Genomic DNA, 19,890 nt, shown 5'->3' with positions numbered 1-19,890 from the left:
TGGGCTGTTGTCTGTGGGGTCGCACAGAGTCGGACACGACTGAAGCGACTTACCAGCAGCAGCAGGGATGGAACTGCTGAGTCATATGATAATTTCATTTTATTGGTTGAGGAACTGCCGTACCACTTTCCATAGTGGCTGCACCATTTTACATTCTTACCAACAGTGCCTGCCTAATGCGGAATGTGCCAAGTGCCCAGTCATGTCCAACTCTTTGCGACCCCATGGACTGCAGCCCACCAGGCTCCTCTGTCTATGGGATTTTCCAGGCAAGAATACTAGAGTGAGTTGCCACTTCCTCCTCCAGGGGGTCTTCCCAACCCTGGGATTGAACCCGAGTCTCCTGTGTCTCCTGCATTGCAGGCGGATTCTTTACCTGCTGATCCATCCGGGATGCCCACCAACAGTGCACAGGGTTCCAATTTCTTTACATCATTGCAAACACTTGCTATTTCCTGGGCATTTAAAAAAATGTAGTCTTGCTAATAGGTGTGAGAAAGGCCTTATTTCTTTTTAATGTTTTTATTTATACATGAGGAATTGAGCTTTATTACTTACAGTGGTTACTATTAGTTGCAAATATATATTTTATGAAAAAATACACATACATTGCTGGTGTGTCTGCAAACACATTTTACTGATGGAACGCGTGCGTGCTAAGTTGCTTCATTCATGTCCATAGGGTCTATGGACTGTAGCTCACCGGGCTTCTCTGTCCATGGGGATTCTCCAGGCAAGACTATTGGAGTAGGTTGCCATGTCCTCCTCCAGGGGATCTTCCCAACCTAGGAATCGAACCCTCATCTTTTATATCTCCTACAGGCAGGGAGGTTCTTTGCCACTAGCACCACCTGGGAAGCCGTCCTGATGGAGTATGTGACAAGGAAGTCTGGAAACCCCTTAGTCAAACCAGTTTTGAGTGTGTGTGTGTAGGAGGGGAGGAGGGATGGGGATGTTTGGATCATTCCTAAATCCCCACATTGAAGATAATGAAGTCCAGAGGTTGACTGAGACAACCTGTTTCATCCTTCAAGGTCCAGGGACAATGCCCCCTCCTCCAGGAAGCCTGCCTTGCCTTCCCAGACACAACTCCAGCTCTCTGATCTGGGCTCCTCAGCCCAGGATGCCAAGATCCCAGGGCCCACTCTCTCTGCTCCTAGCCTTGACCACAGAGAGGTCTGTGCCTGGAGGCTGAGTGCTCTCTGGGGTTCCAGCAATGCCCAGACACAAAAATGTGTCAGGCAGAGTTTGTTGAATGAATGAATGAATGAATGAATGAAGGGTCGTACATCCAGAAAGGGGTGTGAACTAAAGAGGCTTGGTTGTTCAGGGGTGAGGAGGCTTGGGTGAGGCTCTGTTCATCGGGGCCACACTGGGGTGCGGAAGCAGCTGCAGGCCAGGCACCTAAGGCCAAGCTTGAGAAGGCGTGGCCAGCGGAAGAGCAGGCGGTGGGAAGTTCGCACATACAGGCTGCCGGAGGGGTCCATGGCCTTGAGCGCGGTCAGTGGAGTGTAGCGGGTGTTGGTCTGTCGGCGCAAGGGTGGTCTGGCCGAGCCAATGACCTTGACGATGACCTGTGGGGTGGAGCCCTGAGCTCTGGGACCCAAGGAGGGGCAGGGTTTCTGTAGGGAGGGGCCCCCTCACATACCTGAGCCACGTCTTGGGGCTCCGGGCCCCACCTCACCTTGGCTACATCCTGTGGGCTCTGTCCCACGTTGTGAAAGAGCTCCCTGGAGGCTGGGAGGTACAGATCTCGAAAGTAGCTCAGCGTGTCAGGGTCGGTGCCTGGGAACTCGGCTGTGGAAACCTGCTCTAGGAGCTTGCCCTCAAATTCTGTGACAACCGGGCCTGGCTCCACCAGGGAGATGCTGAGAAAAGGGGGAGGGGAGAGAGTCTGGTGCCCCCCAAATGCCAGATACCCCATTTTGTCTAATGCTGTCTCTCTCTGTTTTTTCTTTTCTTTTTTTTTTTTTCTTTTGTGGCTGCATGACATGTAGGATCTTAGTTCCCTGGCCAAGGATTGAGCCCATGCCTCTTGCATTGGAAGTGAAGTCTTAACCACTGGACTGCCAGGAAAGTCTCCAATACTGTCCCTCTTTTCTCCTCACTTCCCCATGCCTCCCAATGTTATTTCATGCCTCCTTGCTCCCACCCGTCTCCTCTGCTACTCCTCTCTCCTTGTCTGTCCTGCCACTGCCTCCATCCCCCCATCACTGTCCAAATGCCCGCCTCACAAGATGTTGAACTGTAGCAGCTGGACAGCCAGACTTTCGAAGAACCCCTCCATGGCAAACTTGGAGGCCGCATAGACTTCGTTGAACACGACACCTGAGAGGATGGCAGGAAGGCGGGCCCTTTGGGAGTCTGGGTGGTGGGCTTAGTGGGTCCAGAGGGATGGGGTCTTGGGAGACAGAGCAAAGAGGATTTAGGGATCAGAGGATATCTGGGGCCAATGTGATGGGTGTATGGAAGTGTATTATGGGACCATGTGGGGTCAGGATGAAGTTGGGGCGCCAGGTCCCACCTCTTCCTTGCAGTGTTCCATCCATCCAAGGAACTCTCCTATTTCCCTCCATCCTCTAAACGCTTGGGCTGCTTGGTCATGGGATTCCTGGGGTCCACAAGGACAAGCCCCACTCACCAGGGTCTTTATTGGCCCCTTTATTGAACAGTGAATGTGTCCCCCCAAAGTCAGGGAGTGTAGCTGGAAGAGGGACCAGAGAGCTGGGTAAATGCAGATTTTCCATGTCAAGGTTACAAGTAGGATGGATTCCTTAGGGGGCTGCTGGAGAGAGGGGCAGCTCCAAGGAAATTTCCAGGGAGAGGAAGGAAGTTGAGAGAGGTTCGAGGAGGAAGGAGCCAGGCACAAGGATGGCAAGTAGGTGGCCTCCATAGTAGGCCTATAGCAGACATCTCTAGTCAATCACCACTCTCTTTCCTACAGAACCTCAGAGTCCCAGATCTAGACATCTCTGGGGTCTGGTGGGGTCTGGCAAGAAGGAGTCTCAGGAGGAGTGCTGATGGTTCCTTTGAGTTTTGTGGGATGGTTGGAAGAGATTTTTGGAGGTCTCCAGAAGTGGGGTTGATAATGAATGTGGATGGCCATTGGCAGCATGTATACCAGCCCTGTCTACTCCTGTACCATGTTAGACATAAGTTATCTAATCCCAGAACTTTTTCCTCCTGAAGTTCAGTATTCTTCTCAATGCAGGCCTATTTAGGGAATATGAGTTAAAACCTAGTTGCCATCCTTCCAGCTGGGGGAGGGTCAGACACTGGGAGGATTCCCAGCATTGGATCCTCAGGACTCACCCTGCAGCCCCATGACGCTGCTGACCACCACGATGTGGCCCTGGCGCCTCCTCTTCATGCCGGGAAGCACAGCTTTGACCAGACGGACAGCCCCAAAAAAGTTGGTGTCAAAGACGTTCTGCATGGCAGCTAGGCTGAGCCCTTCCAAGGGCCCCACCAGGCCCACTCCAGCATTATTCACTAAGGGGGGTAGGAGTGAGGGTTACTTTGAAGTCCCTCAACCCTTCTAGGGTTGCTCTCCCAGGGACACTCGCTAAATCGTCCCACCCCTCCCCCACTCCAAGTCTGGGGTTAATCCAGGGTATCTAGGGCAGACAAATGTGGAACCTTGAAAATTTAGCGTTTGTTATAGGGGACTCTTAACCCTGGCTGGGGAAGGGGACTGCTGGGAACAGCCTCTCCTTCAGTGCATGAGCAATTCAGCTCTGACCCCAAATTGCATCAAAACAGCCATAACCACCCCTCCTTAGAGGACCATTTACGGACCATGAGTTGCTTCTTCATCATGCTCCTTTCCCTCAATGACTCATCAAATTAATTTCCCCAACCATGTATGGTTTTCTTCATACGTGAGAAGTTCCATTAAAAAAATCCACCCTATTCCCAGATCTCAATTTATTTTTGTTTCTTTAATAAACTGGATGGTATCCTGGGCTCTTAGTCAACTGGTCTACCCTTTCCGTACACTGTCAGAGGTTACTGGTGAAACAAGAGGGCTGGTTCCCAGACACTGGAGAGGGCTTGCTGTGATTGAGGATCTCTGCTTAGGCCAAGGAGGAGGCAAGTGACCCCAGGGGATGCTCAGACTCACCCAGCACATCCACTTCCCCTCCCTGGATGCAGCTGAGACATTGGGCCACTGACTCATCACTGCACACGTCCAGCTGCGCCACGGTGAGGGTCTGACCCAGAGCCTTCCCAGCAGCTGCCTCCAGTGTCCCCTTCTTTCCCAGGTCCCTCATGGTGGCCACCACTGGGAACAGAGAGCAGAGTTGGAGGAGGCACTGGGGTTCCTTTACCCTGTGAGTGAACTTCCATGTTCCTGTGATACTGCATGAGGAATGTCACAGAGGAATGGAGACCCATAGGTTTATACATCTACATTCACCATACAATCACAAATGCATGCTTATGTACAGACATTTATATGTACCTCCATCCATCCATCCATCCATCCATCCATCCATTCACCTAACAAACATTTATTTACATCCACTCTACCCTATGCCCTATTCGAGGTGCAGAGGCTATCCCATGAAATAAGATAAAGTGCATGCCTTCAAGGAATTCAAAACCAGTAGGTGAGACAATAAAATAAGCATAGAACAGATTGGTTTGAGAAAAAAAATGCGTGAACGTCTAAAGTCAACATATGCCTGTTATGCGGAGTGAAGTAAGTCAGAAAGACAAAAACAAATGTTGTATATTAACGCATATATATGGAATCTAGAAAAATAGTACTGATAAACTTATTTGCAGGGAAGGAATGGAGACACAGACGTAGAGAATGGACACAGTGGGGAAGGAGAGGGTAGGATGAATTGAGAACTTAGCATTTACATATATACACTACCATGTGTGAAATAGATAGCTAGTGGGAAGCTGCTTCATAACACAGGGAGCCCAGCCTCCATTCTGTGATGACCTAGAGGAATGGGAGTGGGAAGGAGGGGATATAATATAATTGTGGCTGATTTGCATTGTATGGCAGAAACCAACACAACATTGTAAAGCCACTGTGCTGTGCTAAGTCACTTCGTGTCCAACTCTTTGTGACCCCATGGACTGTAGCCCGCCAGGCTCCTCTGTCCATGGGATTCTCCAGGCAAGAATACTGGAGTGGGTTACCATTTCCTTCTCCAGGGCATCTTTCTGACCCCGGGATTGGAACCCGTATCTCTCATGTCTCCTGCATTGGCAGGTGGGTTCTTTATCACGAGCACCACCTTATCCTCCAATAAAAAAGTCAACATATGTGCAAATATGCACATGTAAGTATGAATAGCCACATTTACATCATCAGCATAGATCGCAATTTATTGAATGCCTACTATGTGCCATGCTGTTACTGCTGCTAAGTCACGTCAGTCGTGTCCGACTCTGTGCGGCCCCATAGACAGCGGCCCACCAGGCTCCTGTCCCTGGTATTCTCCAGGCAAGCATACTGGAGTGGGTTTCCATTGCTTTCTCCAACTATGTGCCATATACTATGCTAAACATTTTTTAATAAATGCTAACTCTAATCCTCACAGGAATCCTATGATTAGGTCATTGACTTATTCTCCAAAGACGGCCACATCTTTTATTGCTCATGCTCTTCTACAATGTAGCTTCTCACCCAGCAGGACATGAAATCTGATTCTTGAATCCTGTGACTAGCTGGGAATCAATAGACTGTGATAAAGGTAACACTGTGTGGCTTCGGAGATTCGGCTGGAAAAGATGTTGCAGTTTCTGCCTTGCTTGCTGGAACACTTACTGGTGAAGCCTTTAGCCACCCTATAGCAGCCCTGTCCTGAGGCCACCATGCTGGGAGGAAGCCCAAGCCAGGCCAGACCAGAAAGACCACACGAAGCAGCCCTGAGATGGCTGGAAGGGAGAGATGTCTGCCCAACCCTGACATGCTCCAGTCTCCTCTGTTCTCATTGTAGCCTTTGACCTTGAGCCTGAACTGCGCAGCTGAGCTCTTCCAAATTCATAACCTTTGTAAATCTCTCAAGAAAGGTGATCACAGCTGTTGTATGCCATACATCTGGGGGTGCTCTGTTTTTAACAGTAGTAATCAGAACGCATAGATAATGTTAGTATCCCCATTAACTCACCAAGTCTCAACAAAATGAAATTTCTTGCCTAATTTATCCTCGTTGTTTAGTTGCTAAGTCAAATCCGACTCTCTGCGACCCCATGGACTGTAGCCTGCCAGGCCCCTCTGACCGTGGGTTTTGCCAAAGTTGTGCATGTCTCTAAGACAGAGAGCAGAGCGCTTGGGAGAAGCAGCCTTGCCAAGTGGGGCAATGTCCTCATCCTTGCATCCTATTAAGTAATGGCCCTTTGGCTGCTTCGACTCTAGTGCGCTCTGGGTCAGAGGTTCTGGGTGGGGTGCAGATTGGGGCCATTGACTCCAGAGCGGCAGGAGGCCAAGTCTTTAGATCTACAGCGCTCCCCCCCACAAACCCTCAAGGTCAGGGTCACTTAAGAGGCTTATCACTGAATAGTAATCTGGGGAGGGGTGGGGGAGGGGAGTCTTTGGGGAATGCCTAAGTGAAACCTCAGAAAAGTCCTCCCCAGCCAGCCCTTCTAAAAATATCACACATGTGCACCCCGCTTCCTTTATTTTGCTTCTGACCACTCATCAGCACTAGCCATATAATACAATTAAATTATCTGTTTAGTATTTGTCTTCCCTCTCCTCCCCCAGATTTTTGTCTTTTTTTTTTTTTCCCGCAGCTGTATTTCCACATTTAAAACCTGAGACCCAATACGTGCATCAGAAACTTTCTTTGGATGGGGGATGATTCACAAGCAGAGGTGGGAAGGGGGCCTCTTGGTGTTCTGGGTTCTCCCCAAGTTCACCAAGGCAGCTGAAGGCATGGACTAGTGGAAATAGTTGGGGAGAGCCGAGAGGTCCTGGGAAGCCATGCCCACTCCTGTCTTTCCTGGCCTCTCCTCCCCACCCCCAGACCCCCTTACCCTGGTAGCGCTGCCTGGGGTCATGAGCCAGCTGCACTGCCAGCTCCAAGCCAATCCCAGAGGAGCATCCTGAGATGAGTACAGTCCGGGGTGCATCGGCCATGTTGATTCCTCCCTGGACGCGTGACCTCCACTGGCCAGCAGCTGACTCCCACCACCTGTCATCCGCTCATCTGCTCTCTCCTAAGCACCCTCCACCTGATCCCCAGCAGTGTGAAGGGACCCTGGGATCCCTCGATTATGAACTGACTTTGCACAGGCAGCCACAGGGCAGGAGGGTGGGGGTGGGGGAGAATCCCTTAACTTCAATATAGTCCTTTATTTTTATCTGTCAAATATTTCCTCTCCTCCCCGATACACTCATAACTGGGGGCCTTTATTATGATGATAAGTTATTCAGGGCTGGTGGGGGGTGGTGGTTGGGGTGCATGGGGAATGAGCAGGGGTGTTCTCTTGCTGTTTCTACCCTGGGCAAAGAATCTCTGGTGGAGAGAATGTGGTCCCAGAAGGGTCCTTTCAAAGAGAGAAAGGGCATAGAAATGGCAGAAGATGAGGTTAGACTATAGAAAGAACTTCCCAACAAAACAGGGCAGGGCAGGAACTTTATGGGTCTTCAGCTAGGGAAGTCTTAGTCTCCAGTGTCCCTGAAGAGAGGGAAGTGACTTGAGGCGATTCCCTCTCCTCCTCCCACTCAAGGCCCCCCCTCCCCCTCACGCCAGATGGGTCCCCTCCCCCTCCTCCCCAGGGACACAAAGTCTCTTTGTCTAAGAGTCAGAGGCCTGGAGGGAGGCTTCTCCCTCTTCCCATTGGGGGCGGGGCAGTTCAGGGCCCAGGACACGCCCCTTGGGCTCCTCCCTGCGGAAGCTCTCTCAGATCCTGCCTGTCTGCGCTTGTTCAACTGCACAGACAGCTCCGCCTGACCTGACCCCCTGGGTCCTCCCCACACTGGGGTGGGGGAGGGTTCCCAGCGGGGTGAAGGGAGCGCTCTGCCTCACCCCAGGAATGACAGGGGTTCACCCCTTCCTGCAGCAGTGCCCTGCTTGAGGGTAGGACCAGACTCCCTGATTTAATAGGGAAGTGTGTAACGATTGGGGGTTTCGCCTGGGACATCCCGCTGGAATCTGAGTCTGGGAGAAGAGCGTCGAGGATGGAGGTGGGGGGCTTTATTTGAAGATTAAGAGTTTGGGTTTCTCTGGTGGCTCAGACAACAAAGAATCTGCCTCTGATGCAGGAGACCCAGGTTTCACCCTGGGTCAGGAAGATCCCCTGGAGAAGGAAACGGCAAACCACTCCATATTCTTGCATGGAGAATTCCATGGACAGAGAAGCCTGGCAGCCCATAGCCCATGAGGTCTCCAAAGAGTCAGGCATGGCTGAGCACACACAGGGGAGGCAGGGGGTGAGGCTGGTACCTTATTGTGGGGTCAGACAGGTGGGAGAGGATTTAGCATCAGGCTGGGACAGGGAGGCCAGGCGTGCTGTGATTCATGGGGCTGCAAAGAGTTGGACATGACTGAGCGACTGAACTGAACTGAACTGAACTGGGACCCCATTTAGGGGCCTGACTGAGACAAAGGATCTGGTATAAAGCTCTACCCTCTAATTCCAGGCCCTAGATGGAGGTTGCAGGTTTGGAAGCCACTAGGCTCTTCGACAGAGCCTGTTTGGAGAAAAAGTCTGGGACCCCGGAATTTAAGGCTAGGTGGGAGTGACCCTCCTCCACCACCGCTGTTGTTCAGTCAGCCAGCTGTATCCAACTCTTTGCGACCCCATGGACTGAAGTACACCAGGCTTCCCTGTCCCTCACCATCTCCTGAAGTTTGCCCAAGTTCATGTCCATTGTATCGGTGATGCCATTCAGACATCTCATCCTCTGATACACTCTTCTTCTGCCCTCAATCTTCCCCAGTATCAGGGACTTTTCCAATGAGCCGGCTGTTCACATCAGATACTGGAGCTTCAGTTTCAGCATCAGTCCATCCAACCAGTATTCAGGGTTGATTTCCCTGAGATAGACAGGTTTGATCTCCTTGTCCAAGGGAGTTTCAGGAGCACCACATTTCGAAGGCATCAATTCCTTGGCATTCTGCCTTCTTTACCGTCCACTCTCACAACTGTACCTGACCACTGGGAAGACCACAGCCTTGACTGCACGGACCTTTGTCGGCAAAGTAATGTCTCTATTTTTCACCACACTGTCTAGGTTTGTCATTGCTTTCCTGCCAAGAAGCAGTCGTCTTCTGATTTCATGGCTGCAGTCATGGGGCCAAGTGCCATGATCTTAGTTTTTTAAATAATATTTAGTTTTAAGCTGGCTCTTTCACTCTCCGCTACTGTGGGGTGGGGCAAAAAGGGCCTAGCTCCCGGCCCAGGGCTCCACCCTTAGCTGGCCAATCAGCGCTCAGCACAAACTTTCCCAATTCCCCACACCAGCTGTCAGCTGCCCCCCCTCCCTTGAGCTCCGCCTGGCCGGGCGCTGGAGCGCAGGGCGAGGCCAGGGCGGGGTCTCGGGCAGTCTCCTGCGGATCCCGAGTGGAGTCGGCCGCGGAGGGACTGCACCGAGCCCTAGGAGACGCCGCGCCCCGCAGCCGCCCGGGCTAGTCCCCCGCCTTAAGTGTGGGCCCCGCCGGGATGGGGAGTCGCCGGGGCCCGGGCCAGCCGCGGGCCGGCCTCTGTCTGCTCCTGGCCTCTCTGCAGCTTCTGCCCCGGACGCAGGCCGGTGAGCTGGGAGAGGGGAAATAGGACCTGGAGTGCAGGGTCCAGCGAGGCTCCCAAAGACGCCGCGGAGTGGGAAATGCGGGTGTGCGGGTTGCGTGAGGCGCTAGTGTTCGACTCTGGGCGGTTTGCGGGTGTGACAGTTTGGGGGGGGGCATGGAAACCTGTGACCCTGTTTCGTGGTGTGTGCATGGGAATGCATGCAATTTATAGGTATGTGTGCGTGCGCAGCCATGAGCTTGGGGGCATTTAGAGTGAAATTATGTGTGTGTTCGGAGTGGGAGTTGACGATTGTATGGATATGGGCGATGGGATAATCCCTGGGAGAATCTGTGATTGAGTTGTATTTCGAGGGTGTGTCTGTGTGTGGGGCTGATTTTTAAAAATAACCGCGTGTGTTATGCGTGTGATTGTGTGTCTCTGGGTGACGCTATGAGGGCTGTGGTTGTGACTTGGGGGATACACAGGTAAGTAACTGCCCATGAGGCTCATTCTAAGGGGGATGGTAGGTGGGGATTGTAGAGGGTTGACCTGGGATTCAGAGCTCCCTTGGCGGCTCCCCAAATGGCTTCACCTTATTCTTCCTCTTCCTCCTTTGATCCCAGTTAGCGCGCTCCCACCTCCTTTCCCCCCCATCCCTGCCCCCCTCCCCCACCCCGCGCTCCCCAGAGCCGGGATCAGCACCATGGACAGGGCCTCGGGAGGGCCCTGGGGAGGGGCGAGACGGGGCGGGGTTCAGGGGAGGGAGGGGCGGAGTGCGGGCCGGGTGGTGGGGGGAGTGGAAGTTGCTACCCCAAGCTGAGCAAGCCTCGGGTGTTTTTCCCGAGGAATTTCTCAGGGCCCCCCAGGGGGTCCCGGGGGCCGCCGGACGGATGAGTCAGCGCTGACGCACGCCCAGCTGTGCGGTTCTGGCCGGACGCCACGCCCCTCCCCTCAGGGTTCTGGGTTGGGGGCCCCCCAGGGCTTTGGGAAGGTCGTGGTTCTTCAAGTGTGATTAAGGGGGCTTCCCTGGTCTAAGATACCCCAAGTCAGGCCCTCCCGGTAATCCTCCACTAAGGTCAACTCAGACGCAGCCCACTCCCACCCGAGCACCCTGGCCCCTCCAACTTTCTCAGCAGTTCAGAGAGGTCTCTGCTCACTCAGATGATCCCATATTAGCCTATGCCCCATTCCTATGCTCACATCCACACAGTCGTGCGATCTCAGGGACGCATTTCGAATATGAGGCCCTTGGGACACCAAGAATGTTAAACACCTGATGCCCACGCCCAGGCCACCCCATCAGCCATCCGCCACACGGCCACAGCTTTTGTCACCCGCCTACACTTTCAAACTCTCACACGTTCTCCCACTGGCATCTACACAAAGCAGTAAATATTCTCAACCAGTCACCCGCTTGCTGACTTGGCCGCAGTCTCACAGATAACCTCACGCCTGTATCTCGCTCAAGATTGAGCTATAACAATCACAGATTTCCCTGAATCACCTGCAGAACCTCTGACTCACTGCTGGGATGCCAGAACAAGTAAAGAACTGCACCTAAACACTCCATCATAGGCCGAATACTCACAGACATAGACACGCCGAAAAGCACACGCTCAGCTAGTCCCTGGGTCGTATAGAGTCATACACATGCTTGCACAGCCTCACCCACATACATTATAGCACGTACACATATTTGCACATTCATATATAAGCTCCCCTACACATCTGAGGGGTTCCAGCCTTGTCCCAGCCTGATCCCTGCCTGCCTCCCTCCAGATCCTAGACCCCACCCAGCATCTCCCTGGGGTCCTAACCAGCACGGGGGAGAGTCTGTGGGGAGAAGGGCAAGCTGGGTGCTTGACAGACCCCCACCTCCTGGCCCTGCAGGCAGAACTCAATGCCTCTTGTGTATTTCCTTGTCACCAAGCCAGCTATGAAAAGAAAGGGCAGTTAGTTTCTGAAAGGCCATGACAGAAGGAACTCAGATTGAAGTAGGAGACATTTGGGTTAGGTGATGGGGAAGGCTTTTACAATGTGATTGAGCAGTTGGTCGAGGGGAGATCCGTCTGAGTCTGGGTGAAAAGAGAGCCTGGGAGAGCCACGCTGGGTGGAATCATGAATCTCAGCCCTCCCCGGGGCTCCAGCCTGGAGAGAGGGTAGCTGGGCTGATTATTCCACCCAGGAGTGACCCTTGTGGTCAGGAGAGCCTGGGAGTCCAGATCTTAGCCCCAGGGGGCTGTAACCCAAATACCTCTTAATGACAGCCCAGCCATAGAACAGGCAATTCAGGCAATTAAAGATGGGGCTGGTGGAAACAGCAGAGTTGTTGGGGAGTGGGTATGGATAGAGAGAGAGAGAGAAAGAGAGAGAGAGATGGGGAGAGTAATCTGCACGTAGAGATAGAGAGAGGCATGCAGAGAAAAACAGATGTGAGAACCAGGAAAGTACCAAGAGGCAGAGACAGAGAGAGCTAGAGTGAGAGCGAGCGTGAGTTAGCAAAAGAGAGAGGGAGAGGGACTGATTCAGAGTTGGACACAGGGAGTGGGATGCGGAGAAGGCAGGGAGGGGGAGAGAAGGAAAAATAGCAGAAGTTTGGGGCAAGAGAGAGCTGAGGCTAGAACAGGGTTCTGTAGTCTGGTGAACGCGGGATCTGACCCAGGAGGAGTGGAGATGGGAAGCCCACATCTGAGCCCCGATCTCCCCCAAGTCTGGCCCCTCACCCTGGCTCCCCAGTGGTGAGCTCAGCCGAGCCGCCCCCAGGGTGAGGTCATGGCAGATTCGGCAGAATCTGGCTCCTGCCAAGAGGCTGGGTCAGGGGGTCAGTGGGACAGTCTGCTGAGGGGAGGGGGATCAGGCAGGGGCTTTGGGCCCAGGGGAGGACCCCGCCCACCCTTGCCCAAGCCATGTGGTTCTACTTAGCACTGGCCAGGCTGCGCCGGGTGGGGCTGGTAGGACAGCCTGGGTTAAGATCTGATTGGACCAGTCTCTTTCTTTGCTGGGATGAGAGGGAGAGGGTCAGAGGGAGGAAGTCAGGAGGTTATCAGGGAGAGGTGGTCAGAGGAGGTCAGAGAGGGTGATAAAATGGGGAGGTCATGGGTTGAAAGAGACTGGGATAGGCAGAGGAAAGAGGTCAGGGGGTAGTCAGATGGAGATGGTCAGGGTCAGGCAGAGGAAGGTCAAAGGGCATGGCCAGAAATCAGTGGGGATCAGATAAAGTGTGGTCAGAGGGAAGAGATCCAACATGGCAGTGGTCAAAGACAGGAAGTCCTGGGTGATGGTGGTCAGAGGGAGAAGCCAGGAGAGGCGGTGGTCAGAGGGAGGAAGTCATGGGTGAAGGCTGTCAGAGGAAGTCATGGACAAGGGTGGTCAGAGGGAGGAGGTCAGAGGGAGTGGAGCCAAGGGAAGAGGTGGGAAGAACACACACAAGGAGCCCCTCCTCTCTAAGCGGGTTTCCCCTGGCAAGGGGGCTTCAGGCCTGGGAAGCAGCCCCAGGGAGCTGGTGCGGGGGAGTGTGGAGAGGGGGACAGCCTGGCTCTGGGGCTCAGGCCAGGAAGCTTTGATTCATCCCAGAACTAGGTCAGCTTTTTTTTTTTTCTTCTCACCAAAAACCGAGGGGAAAAAAACAGGAGTCAACAGGCTGATGAGGCCGGAACAGCTGTGGAGGGGTGAGGGGATCACAGGTCCCAGGCCTGCTCCTTCCCCCGACCCATAAACACAGTTGGGGATGCTGAGTCCTCCAAACCGAAGCTGATCACACAGAATCCTGGGCTTGTTCTAACTGCCCCGAAACCCACCTTCTTTCTCTAGCAGATCCTGTGGATGTGCTGAAGGCGCTGGGCATGCGGGGGGGCCAGGCTGGGATCCCTGAGGGCCCCGGCCTCTGCCCCCAGAGGGCCCCGGAGGGTGACCGAGCATTCCGGGTGGGCAAGACCAGCACACTTGGTGTCCCCACACAAGAGCTCTTCCAAGGTGAGTCGGGGCCAGAGGGGCTCTGGGTCATCCTGGGAGCTGGGGTCACAACATGAACTGCCCCCTTCCCTCTGTCCTCCCAGATGGGCACTTTCCTGAGAACTTCTCCATCCTGATCACCCTGCGGGGCCAGCCAACCAACCGTTCTGTCCTTCTGTCCATCTATGATGAGGGTGGCGTCCGGCAGCTGGGCTTGGCCTTGGGGCCAGCTCTGGACCTCCTAGGTGACTCCTTCAGCCCCCTCCCCCAGCAGGTCAACCTCACAGATGGCAGGTGAATATGGGGAGGGTGGGGGATTCCGGGAGGGTGGGTGAGGAGCACCCCTCCTCTGAGACTGTGCTCTTGCAGGTGGCACCGTGTGGCAGTCAGTGTGGACGGTGGGATGGTGACCCTGGTGGCTGATTGTGAACCTCAGCTCCCCGTGTTGGCTCAGGGACCTCGATTCATCAGTACAGCGGGACTCACTGTGCTGGGGACCCAGGACCTTGGCGAGGAGACTTTTGAGGTAGCCTTTCAGGGATTGGGCTTCCCTCATGGCTCAGTTGGTAAAGAATCCGCCTGCAATGCAGAAGACCCTGGTTCGATTCCTGGGTCAGGAAGATCCGCTGAAGAGGGGATAGGCTACCCACTTCACTATTCTTGGGCTTTCCTTGTGTCTCAGCTGGTAAAGAATCCACCTGCAATGTGGGAGACCTGGGTTCGATCCCTGGGTTAGGAAGATCCGCTGGAGAAGGGAAAAGGCTGCCCACTCCAGTATTCTGGCCTGGAGAATTCCATGGACTGTATAGTGCATGGGATCGCAAAGAGTCAGATACGACTGAGTGACTTTCACTTCACTTCACTTCAGTGATGGGGAAACTGAGGCAGAGGGCTGAAGGAAGTTTTGTCTCCAGCCTGAATCCGGAGAAGAGATTGGAGAAGGGAAGTATCCAGCTTCAATTCAGCACCAGGAAGCTGAGAGAAGGGAGCCCTTTCTAATGCATCTTTGGTGTGTGCTGTGAGACTGTAAAACCATGAATCAATCATTTGTGATGGTGCATACTAGGCTTAGGCTTCCCAGGTGGCACTCATAGTAAAGAACTTGCCTGGCAATGCAGGAGAAAAGAGAAACGTGGGTTTGACCCCTGGGTCGAGAAGATCCCCTGGAGGAGGAAATGGCAACCCACTCCAGTATCTTTGCTTGGAGAATCCCATGGACAGAAGAGCTTATCGGGCTATAGTCCATGGGGTCACAAAGAGTTGGACACGACTGAAGCGACTTGGCATGCACACACCTACTTGGCTTATGGTGGGAGGATAAGACTGTGATGCGTGACCACACTGGCTGTTGTGATGGTGTGTGTTGCCAGCAGGGCAAGGTGTCATGAGGCTCTGTGACAGATGTGTTTTCAATGAAGTGATTGTCGTGCGTGTCATAAAAATCCAGGGAACTCTTCATCTGGTTTCCTTCTTTTTCTAAAAAAGAAAATGTCTATTGTTACAGCTGTGCTGGGTCTTCGTTGCTGCTGTGGCTACTCTCCGGTTGTAGTGCGTGGGCTTTCCCTTGTGGTGACTTTCCTTGTTGGGGAACATGGGCTCCAGGGCACGTGGGCTTTAGTAGTTGTGATGCATGGATTTCGCTTCACTGCAGCGCGTGGCATCTTTCTGGACTAGGGATCGAACCCATGTCCCCTGCACTGGCAGATTTTTAATCACCACTGGGAAAGTTTCTGTTTCCCTTCTTGTCCCTGGTACTTTGAAGGGCACCTGACTCACAGTAGGTGTCACCATGTGCCTGAGAAAAAGGGAAAAAATGTGCCTCTGATGGGACAGACGTTCTTGGGGTGTGGCTTGTGGTTTGTCATTACCCTGATGGAATCTTCCTGCTCTCAGTTTTGGGGTGCAGAGGGATTTCTGGGGCTGTGGTGGGGCTATCCCTTCCTTATACTTAGCAGTGGTGATTTGAGTGGAAAAACATGAGACCTTGATGCTTGGAATGGGAATTGGGGTCAGCCTGTGGACCCCTTCGACAACCCCCACTCTCTCCCCAGGGAGATGTCCAGGAGCTGGTGATAAGCCTAGATCCCCAGGCCGCCTTCCAGGCATGTGAGCGGTACCTTCCTGGCTGTGATGACCTGGATCCAACAGTCACCAGGGTGAGTACGGGGCTTGTCCTGCAGTCACCGGCTCAGACATCGCTGGCCCCAGGTCTCAGGAATAAGTGAATTCCGAGCCCTGTCCATGGGGCTGAGTGACCCCCTCCCTCAAACCATTCCTAGGCATGAGTGACTTTGACTTCCAGTCACATAACTGACCCTTGGCCCCAGATCGTATATTGACCTTGACCCCAGTTCCCAGTGCTGAGCGAGCCCTGGCTTTAAGACACAGGGCCAGTGGCCCATGTGCCAGCATGACCTCCAGTGATCTGAGTGATGGAGCTTCCACTCAGGGACTCTGGGTCTGATTGGAATCCTCTCCCCAGGCCCCTCAGGGGGAGCCAGAAACCCCTCCCCCTAGGCGGAAGGGGAAAGGAAAAGGGAAGAAGAAAGGGCGAGGTCGTAAGGGGAAGGGCAGGAAGAAGAAGCGCAAGGACGCTGTGGCTGCGAGTCCGCCTCCTGGGCCCCTGGACAACCAGGTAAGGGGTCTGCCCTTTGACCGCCCTGCTTCTGGCCTCTGATCCTCACTGATCCCTTTTGCCTCATCCAGGGTCTCCCCCTCTGGTCTCCAATCTCTGACTTTTGACTTCTCTCGGCTGACCAGTCACTGTTGGAGGGGGTGCTGATCTTGTCTTAGGAGCTCTCTCATATCTTCCTCCCAACCTCCAGTTCTGGGGGTGGGGGTGCTAGAGGGAGGGGGCAAACCCAGATGAGTACATTGTTATTAGCAGGGTTCTTGTGAAGGCTGCTCTTTAAGAAGAGCCACTGGCTAGGTTCAGTGATGGGTTTGTTGGTTTATCATTGTTTGGCGTTGACTGGTTGGGGTTATTCAGTGAAGGGTCACTCACTGGGGGGGGACTCATTGGAAAAGACCCTAATGCTGGGAAAGACTGAAGGTAATAGGAGAAGGGGATGGCAGAGGATGAGATGATTAGATAGCATCACTGACTCAATGGAATGTGAATTTGAGCAAACTCCAGGAGATAATGGAGGATGGAGTTGCTTGGTCTTCTAACATCCATGGGATTCCACAGAGTTGGATGTGACTTGGTGACTGAACAGCAACAACGGCAATTAGGGGCACGCTATTTGGACTCCCTGACAGAGGTTACTGGTTGAGATGGGTTACTATAGAGAGATATTTATTAAGGCTGATGTTTGGGGGTTTCTAATTGGAGTTCATTCTTGGAAGCCATTGATGGAGGCCACTGTTGGTGTTATTGGTGTCACTGGTTTAGGCCTAATGGTGGGGGAGTGTCATTGTTGAGGATCACTAATTGGGGAAGGCGCCAGTGGGGAACCATTGATTAGAAAGCACTAGTGCAGTCACCAGTTGGAATCACTAGTTGGGGAGTGATTTTGAGGGGATCATGGATGACATAGTTAATTTGGGAGTCCCTGATGGGCAATTAGTTGGGAAGTCATTGATGGGTCATTGGTTAATGAAATTACCGTCTGGGGGTCATTGGTTGGAGAGCACTAGTTGAGTTCACTTGTGGGTATTTGTTGTTGGAAGATCACTGGCTAAGAGGATTCATTGGTTAGGGGGTCACTGGTTGGTACTTCTTGTGGAGGGTCATTGGTTGGGGAGGTCACTGACTGAAGGAGTAACTGGTTGGGGTCATTGATGGAAGTCATTAATTGGGGGGCCAGTGATAGGTGACTGGTTATAGGAATACCTGGTGGAAGATCAATGATACAGATTGTTAGGTGTTTTGGTTAGTCATTGGTTAGGATTCTTAATGGGGGTCACTGATCACAGGTTATTAATTGGAGGGTCACTAAATTCGGCTTACCAGGTGGAGCTAGTGGTAAAGAACCCACCTACCAAGGCAGGAGATGCAGATTTGATCCCTGGGTTGGGAAGGTCCCCTGGAGGAGGAAACGGCAACCCGCTCCAGTATTCTTGCTTGGAGGATCCCATGGACAGGCGAGCCTGGCACGCTATAGTCCATGGGGTCAGAAAGAGTCGGATACGACTGAAGCGACTTAGCATGCATGCATGCAATGGATCATGACTGTAGGAATAATTGGGGGCCAGTGATGGTGGTCACCAGTTGGCAGGGCCACTGTGTAGGTGTCCCTGGTAGGTGCCCTTTGTTGGGGTCCTTGTTTGGAGGGTCACTGGTTGAATTACATCTGTTCTCAGCATCAGTGTGGAGAAAGAGGTTAGCGCTTCAGCCTAGAACAGAGATGCCAGGACTATTCTACCCTTCCTCAGCCCCTTCCTCAGTGCCAGCCCTTCACCTGGGCCCCCACCACCCGCTTTGCACCCTGACCCAGTTCCTTTGCAGCCGTCTGGGCCAGCAGGAGCTCGAACTCCCCCTCTGACTGCAGCCTGTCTGGCTGACCGCTGAGCTCTGCCTTGGGAACGGACACATGAGCTAGGCTTCTGGGAGTCTGACCCTGAGTGCTGGACATTGACCTTGACCACTGGGCTTTGGATCCAGTCCTGCTGGGCCTCCCAGCCCTGGCCAGCCCCGTCTGTCCTCCACACACGAGGGCTCCCCCTGCTGGCTGTCCTCATCCAGTCAGTACACTTTCGCCTCCACAGGCCTGCGGGTGGCCTATACCCCTCTGATGTTTTTTGAGAATCCTCCTCTGTGCCCCTCCCTGGACTGAGTGCTCTGAGAGACAGGGTCTGTCTCTTCCTTCACCTCCCTTTTGCCTTTTTTTTTTTTTTTTAAGTATCTTCCCTTTTCACCTTGTCTTGGGCTTCCCTGGTGGCTCAGAGGGTAAAGAATATGCTCAGAATGTGGGACACCCAGGTTTGATCCCTGGGTTGGGAAGTTCCCCTGGAGAAGGAAATGTCAAACCACTCCAGTATTCTTGCTTGGAGAATCTCACGGACAGGGGAGCCTGACGGGCTACAGTCCATGGGATTGCAAAGAGTTGGACACAGTTGAGTGACTAACACTTTCACTGTCTTAGCTGTGGCATGTGGGATCTTTCTTAGTTGCAGCATGTGGGATCTAGTTCTCTGACAAGGGATTGAATCTGGGCCCCCTGCATTGTGAGTGCAGAATCTTAGCCGCTGGACCACAAGGGAAGTTCCCTCCCTTCCACCTTGATTGTCCTGGCCCCAGATCTGATACTCTCTCTCTGTCCTTCCTCCAGACCTCCACTGACATCCCCAAGACAGAGACACCAGAACCACCTCTGTCTCCGACATCCACGCCTTTGGTCATCACCACAGCTGTGACCTTTGGTAGCAATGGCACCATCCTAGAGGTTGGTGGGAAGTGGACTGGGCTGGAAGGGAAGGTCCTGGGGTGGTGGCGGTGGCAGACGATGAAGAGGTCAGGGGCAAACTTTGGTCTGTTCCAATGTCCTCAGGAGGGCCTGGACCCTGACAGTGAAATTGAACTGGAGACCCTGGAGACTGAGTTAGCCAGAGAAGATGAAGAAGAGGATGGTCCCACCATGGGCCCCCTCTTCCGGGCAGCAGAACAGTCATGGAATACTGAATTCCAGATCTTTCCTGTGAGTCTGGGTGGCTTAGGTGCAGGGACTCCTTCCTGGAGCCACACTTGGCCACATCCTCTTTTTTGCTTTCTTTGCTCTGGCCTAGAATGCCTTCCCACCACCCCAGTGCAGTTGACAAATATTTATCTACAGATGCTGTGCTAATGTGACAGGCATTGTGCTAATGAATGGCTCTGTGGGTAGAGTGATTCATTTGGCTTTTAGTCTAGGCATGATGAGAAGCCCCTGGAGAGGAAACATGACTTGGGAGTTTTCAAAGCTCTCTCTGGTGCTGAACAGCCTATGGACTGTAGGGGGAGCCAGGGAAACTAGCCATCTATGCAAAAGGAGAATCCTGAGGACAGAAGAGCCTGGCCTGTTACAGTCCACGGGGACGCACAGAGTAGGACATGTCTGAGCAATTAATATACACACACGTGCAAAATAGAAAGTGGTAACCTGGATGAGAGTGGTGGTGCTGAGGGGAGGGTAGGGGTGTGGGTGCGGACAGACAGGAGTGGACTGATTTGAACCATGCCCCATTTTGCTCTTGCTGCTGAAGGTGAAGAAGGATGCTAAGATGACTGGGTAGATGCATGGTGGCACCACTGAGTAAGAT

General features: G+C 53.1%; 2 protein-coding genes across 4 annotated transcripts in view; one reads left to right on the top strand and one right to left on the bottom strand.

Moving 5' to 3' along the window:
* Positions 507–7,138, bottom strand: RDH8 (retinol dehydrogenase 8 (all-trans)). Its single transcript, XM_005682346.1, has 6 exons — positions 7,003–7,138; positions 4,124–4,285; positions 3,313–3,492; positions 2,235–2,328; positions 1,685–1,868; positions 507–1,574 (listed from the first exon to the last, which is right to left on the bottom strand). The coding sequence occupies exons 1-6, from the start codon at positions 7,103–7,105 to the stop codon at positions 1,359–1,361; spliced, it is 939 nt and encodes a 312-aa protein (XP_005682403.1). The 5' UTR covers positions 7,106–7,138; the 3' UTR covers positions 507–1,358.
* The window catches only part of COL5A3 (collagen type V alpha 3 chain), a 45,808-nt gene continuing 35,381 nt past the window's right edge, over positions 9,464–19,890 (top strand). For 2 of the 3 annotated variants that reach the window (XM_018051010.1, XM_018051009.1), the window contains exons 1-8: positions 9,464–9,721; positions 13,510–13,671; positions 13,755–13,944; positions 14,020–14,176; positions 15,702–15,806; positions 16,133–16,285; positions 18,924–19,037; positions 19,143–19,289. In XM_018051010.1, coding sequence (XP_017906499.1) covers positions 9,634–9,721; positions 13,510–13,671; positions 13,755–13,944; positions 14,020–14,176; positions 15,702–15,806; positions 16,133–16,285; positions 18,924–19,037; positions 19,143–19,289 — 1,116 coding nt within the window. In that variant the 5' untranslated portion in view covers positions 9,464–9,633. The remainder of the gene's footprint in view (positions 9,722–13,509; positions 13,672–13,754; positions 13,945–14,019; positions 14,177–15,701; positions 15,807–16,132; positions 16,286–18,923; positions 19,038–19,142; positions 19,290–19,890) is intronic. The other variant, XM_005682449.3, reaches the window with a different exon arrangement.

The sequence above is a fragment of the Capra hircus genome, chromosome 7 (genome assembly GCF_001704415.2).
Source record: "Capra hircus breed San Clemente chromosome 7, ASM170441v1, whole genome shotgun sequence".
NCBI lineage: Eukaryota > Metazoa > Chordata > Mammalia > Artiodactyla > Bovidae > Capra > Capra hircus.
Note: the sequence above shows the minus strand (reverse complement) of the source record. Positions and strands in the feature narration are given on the sequence as shown.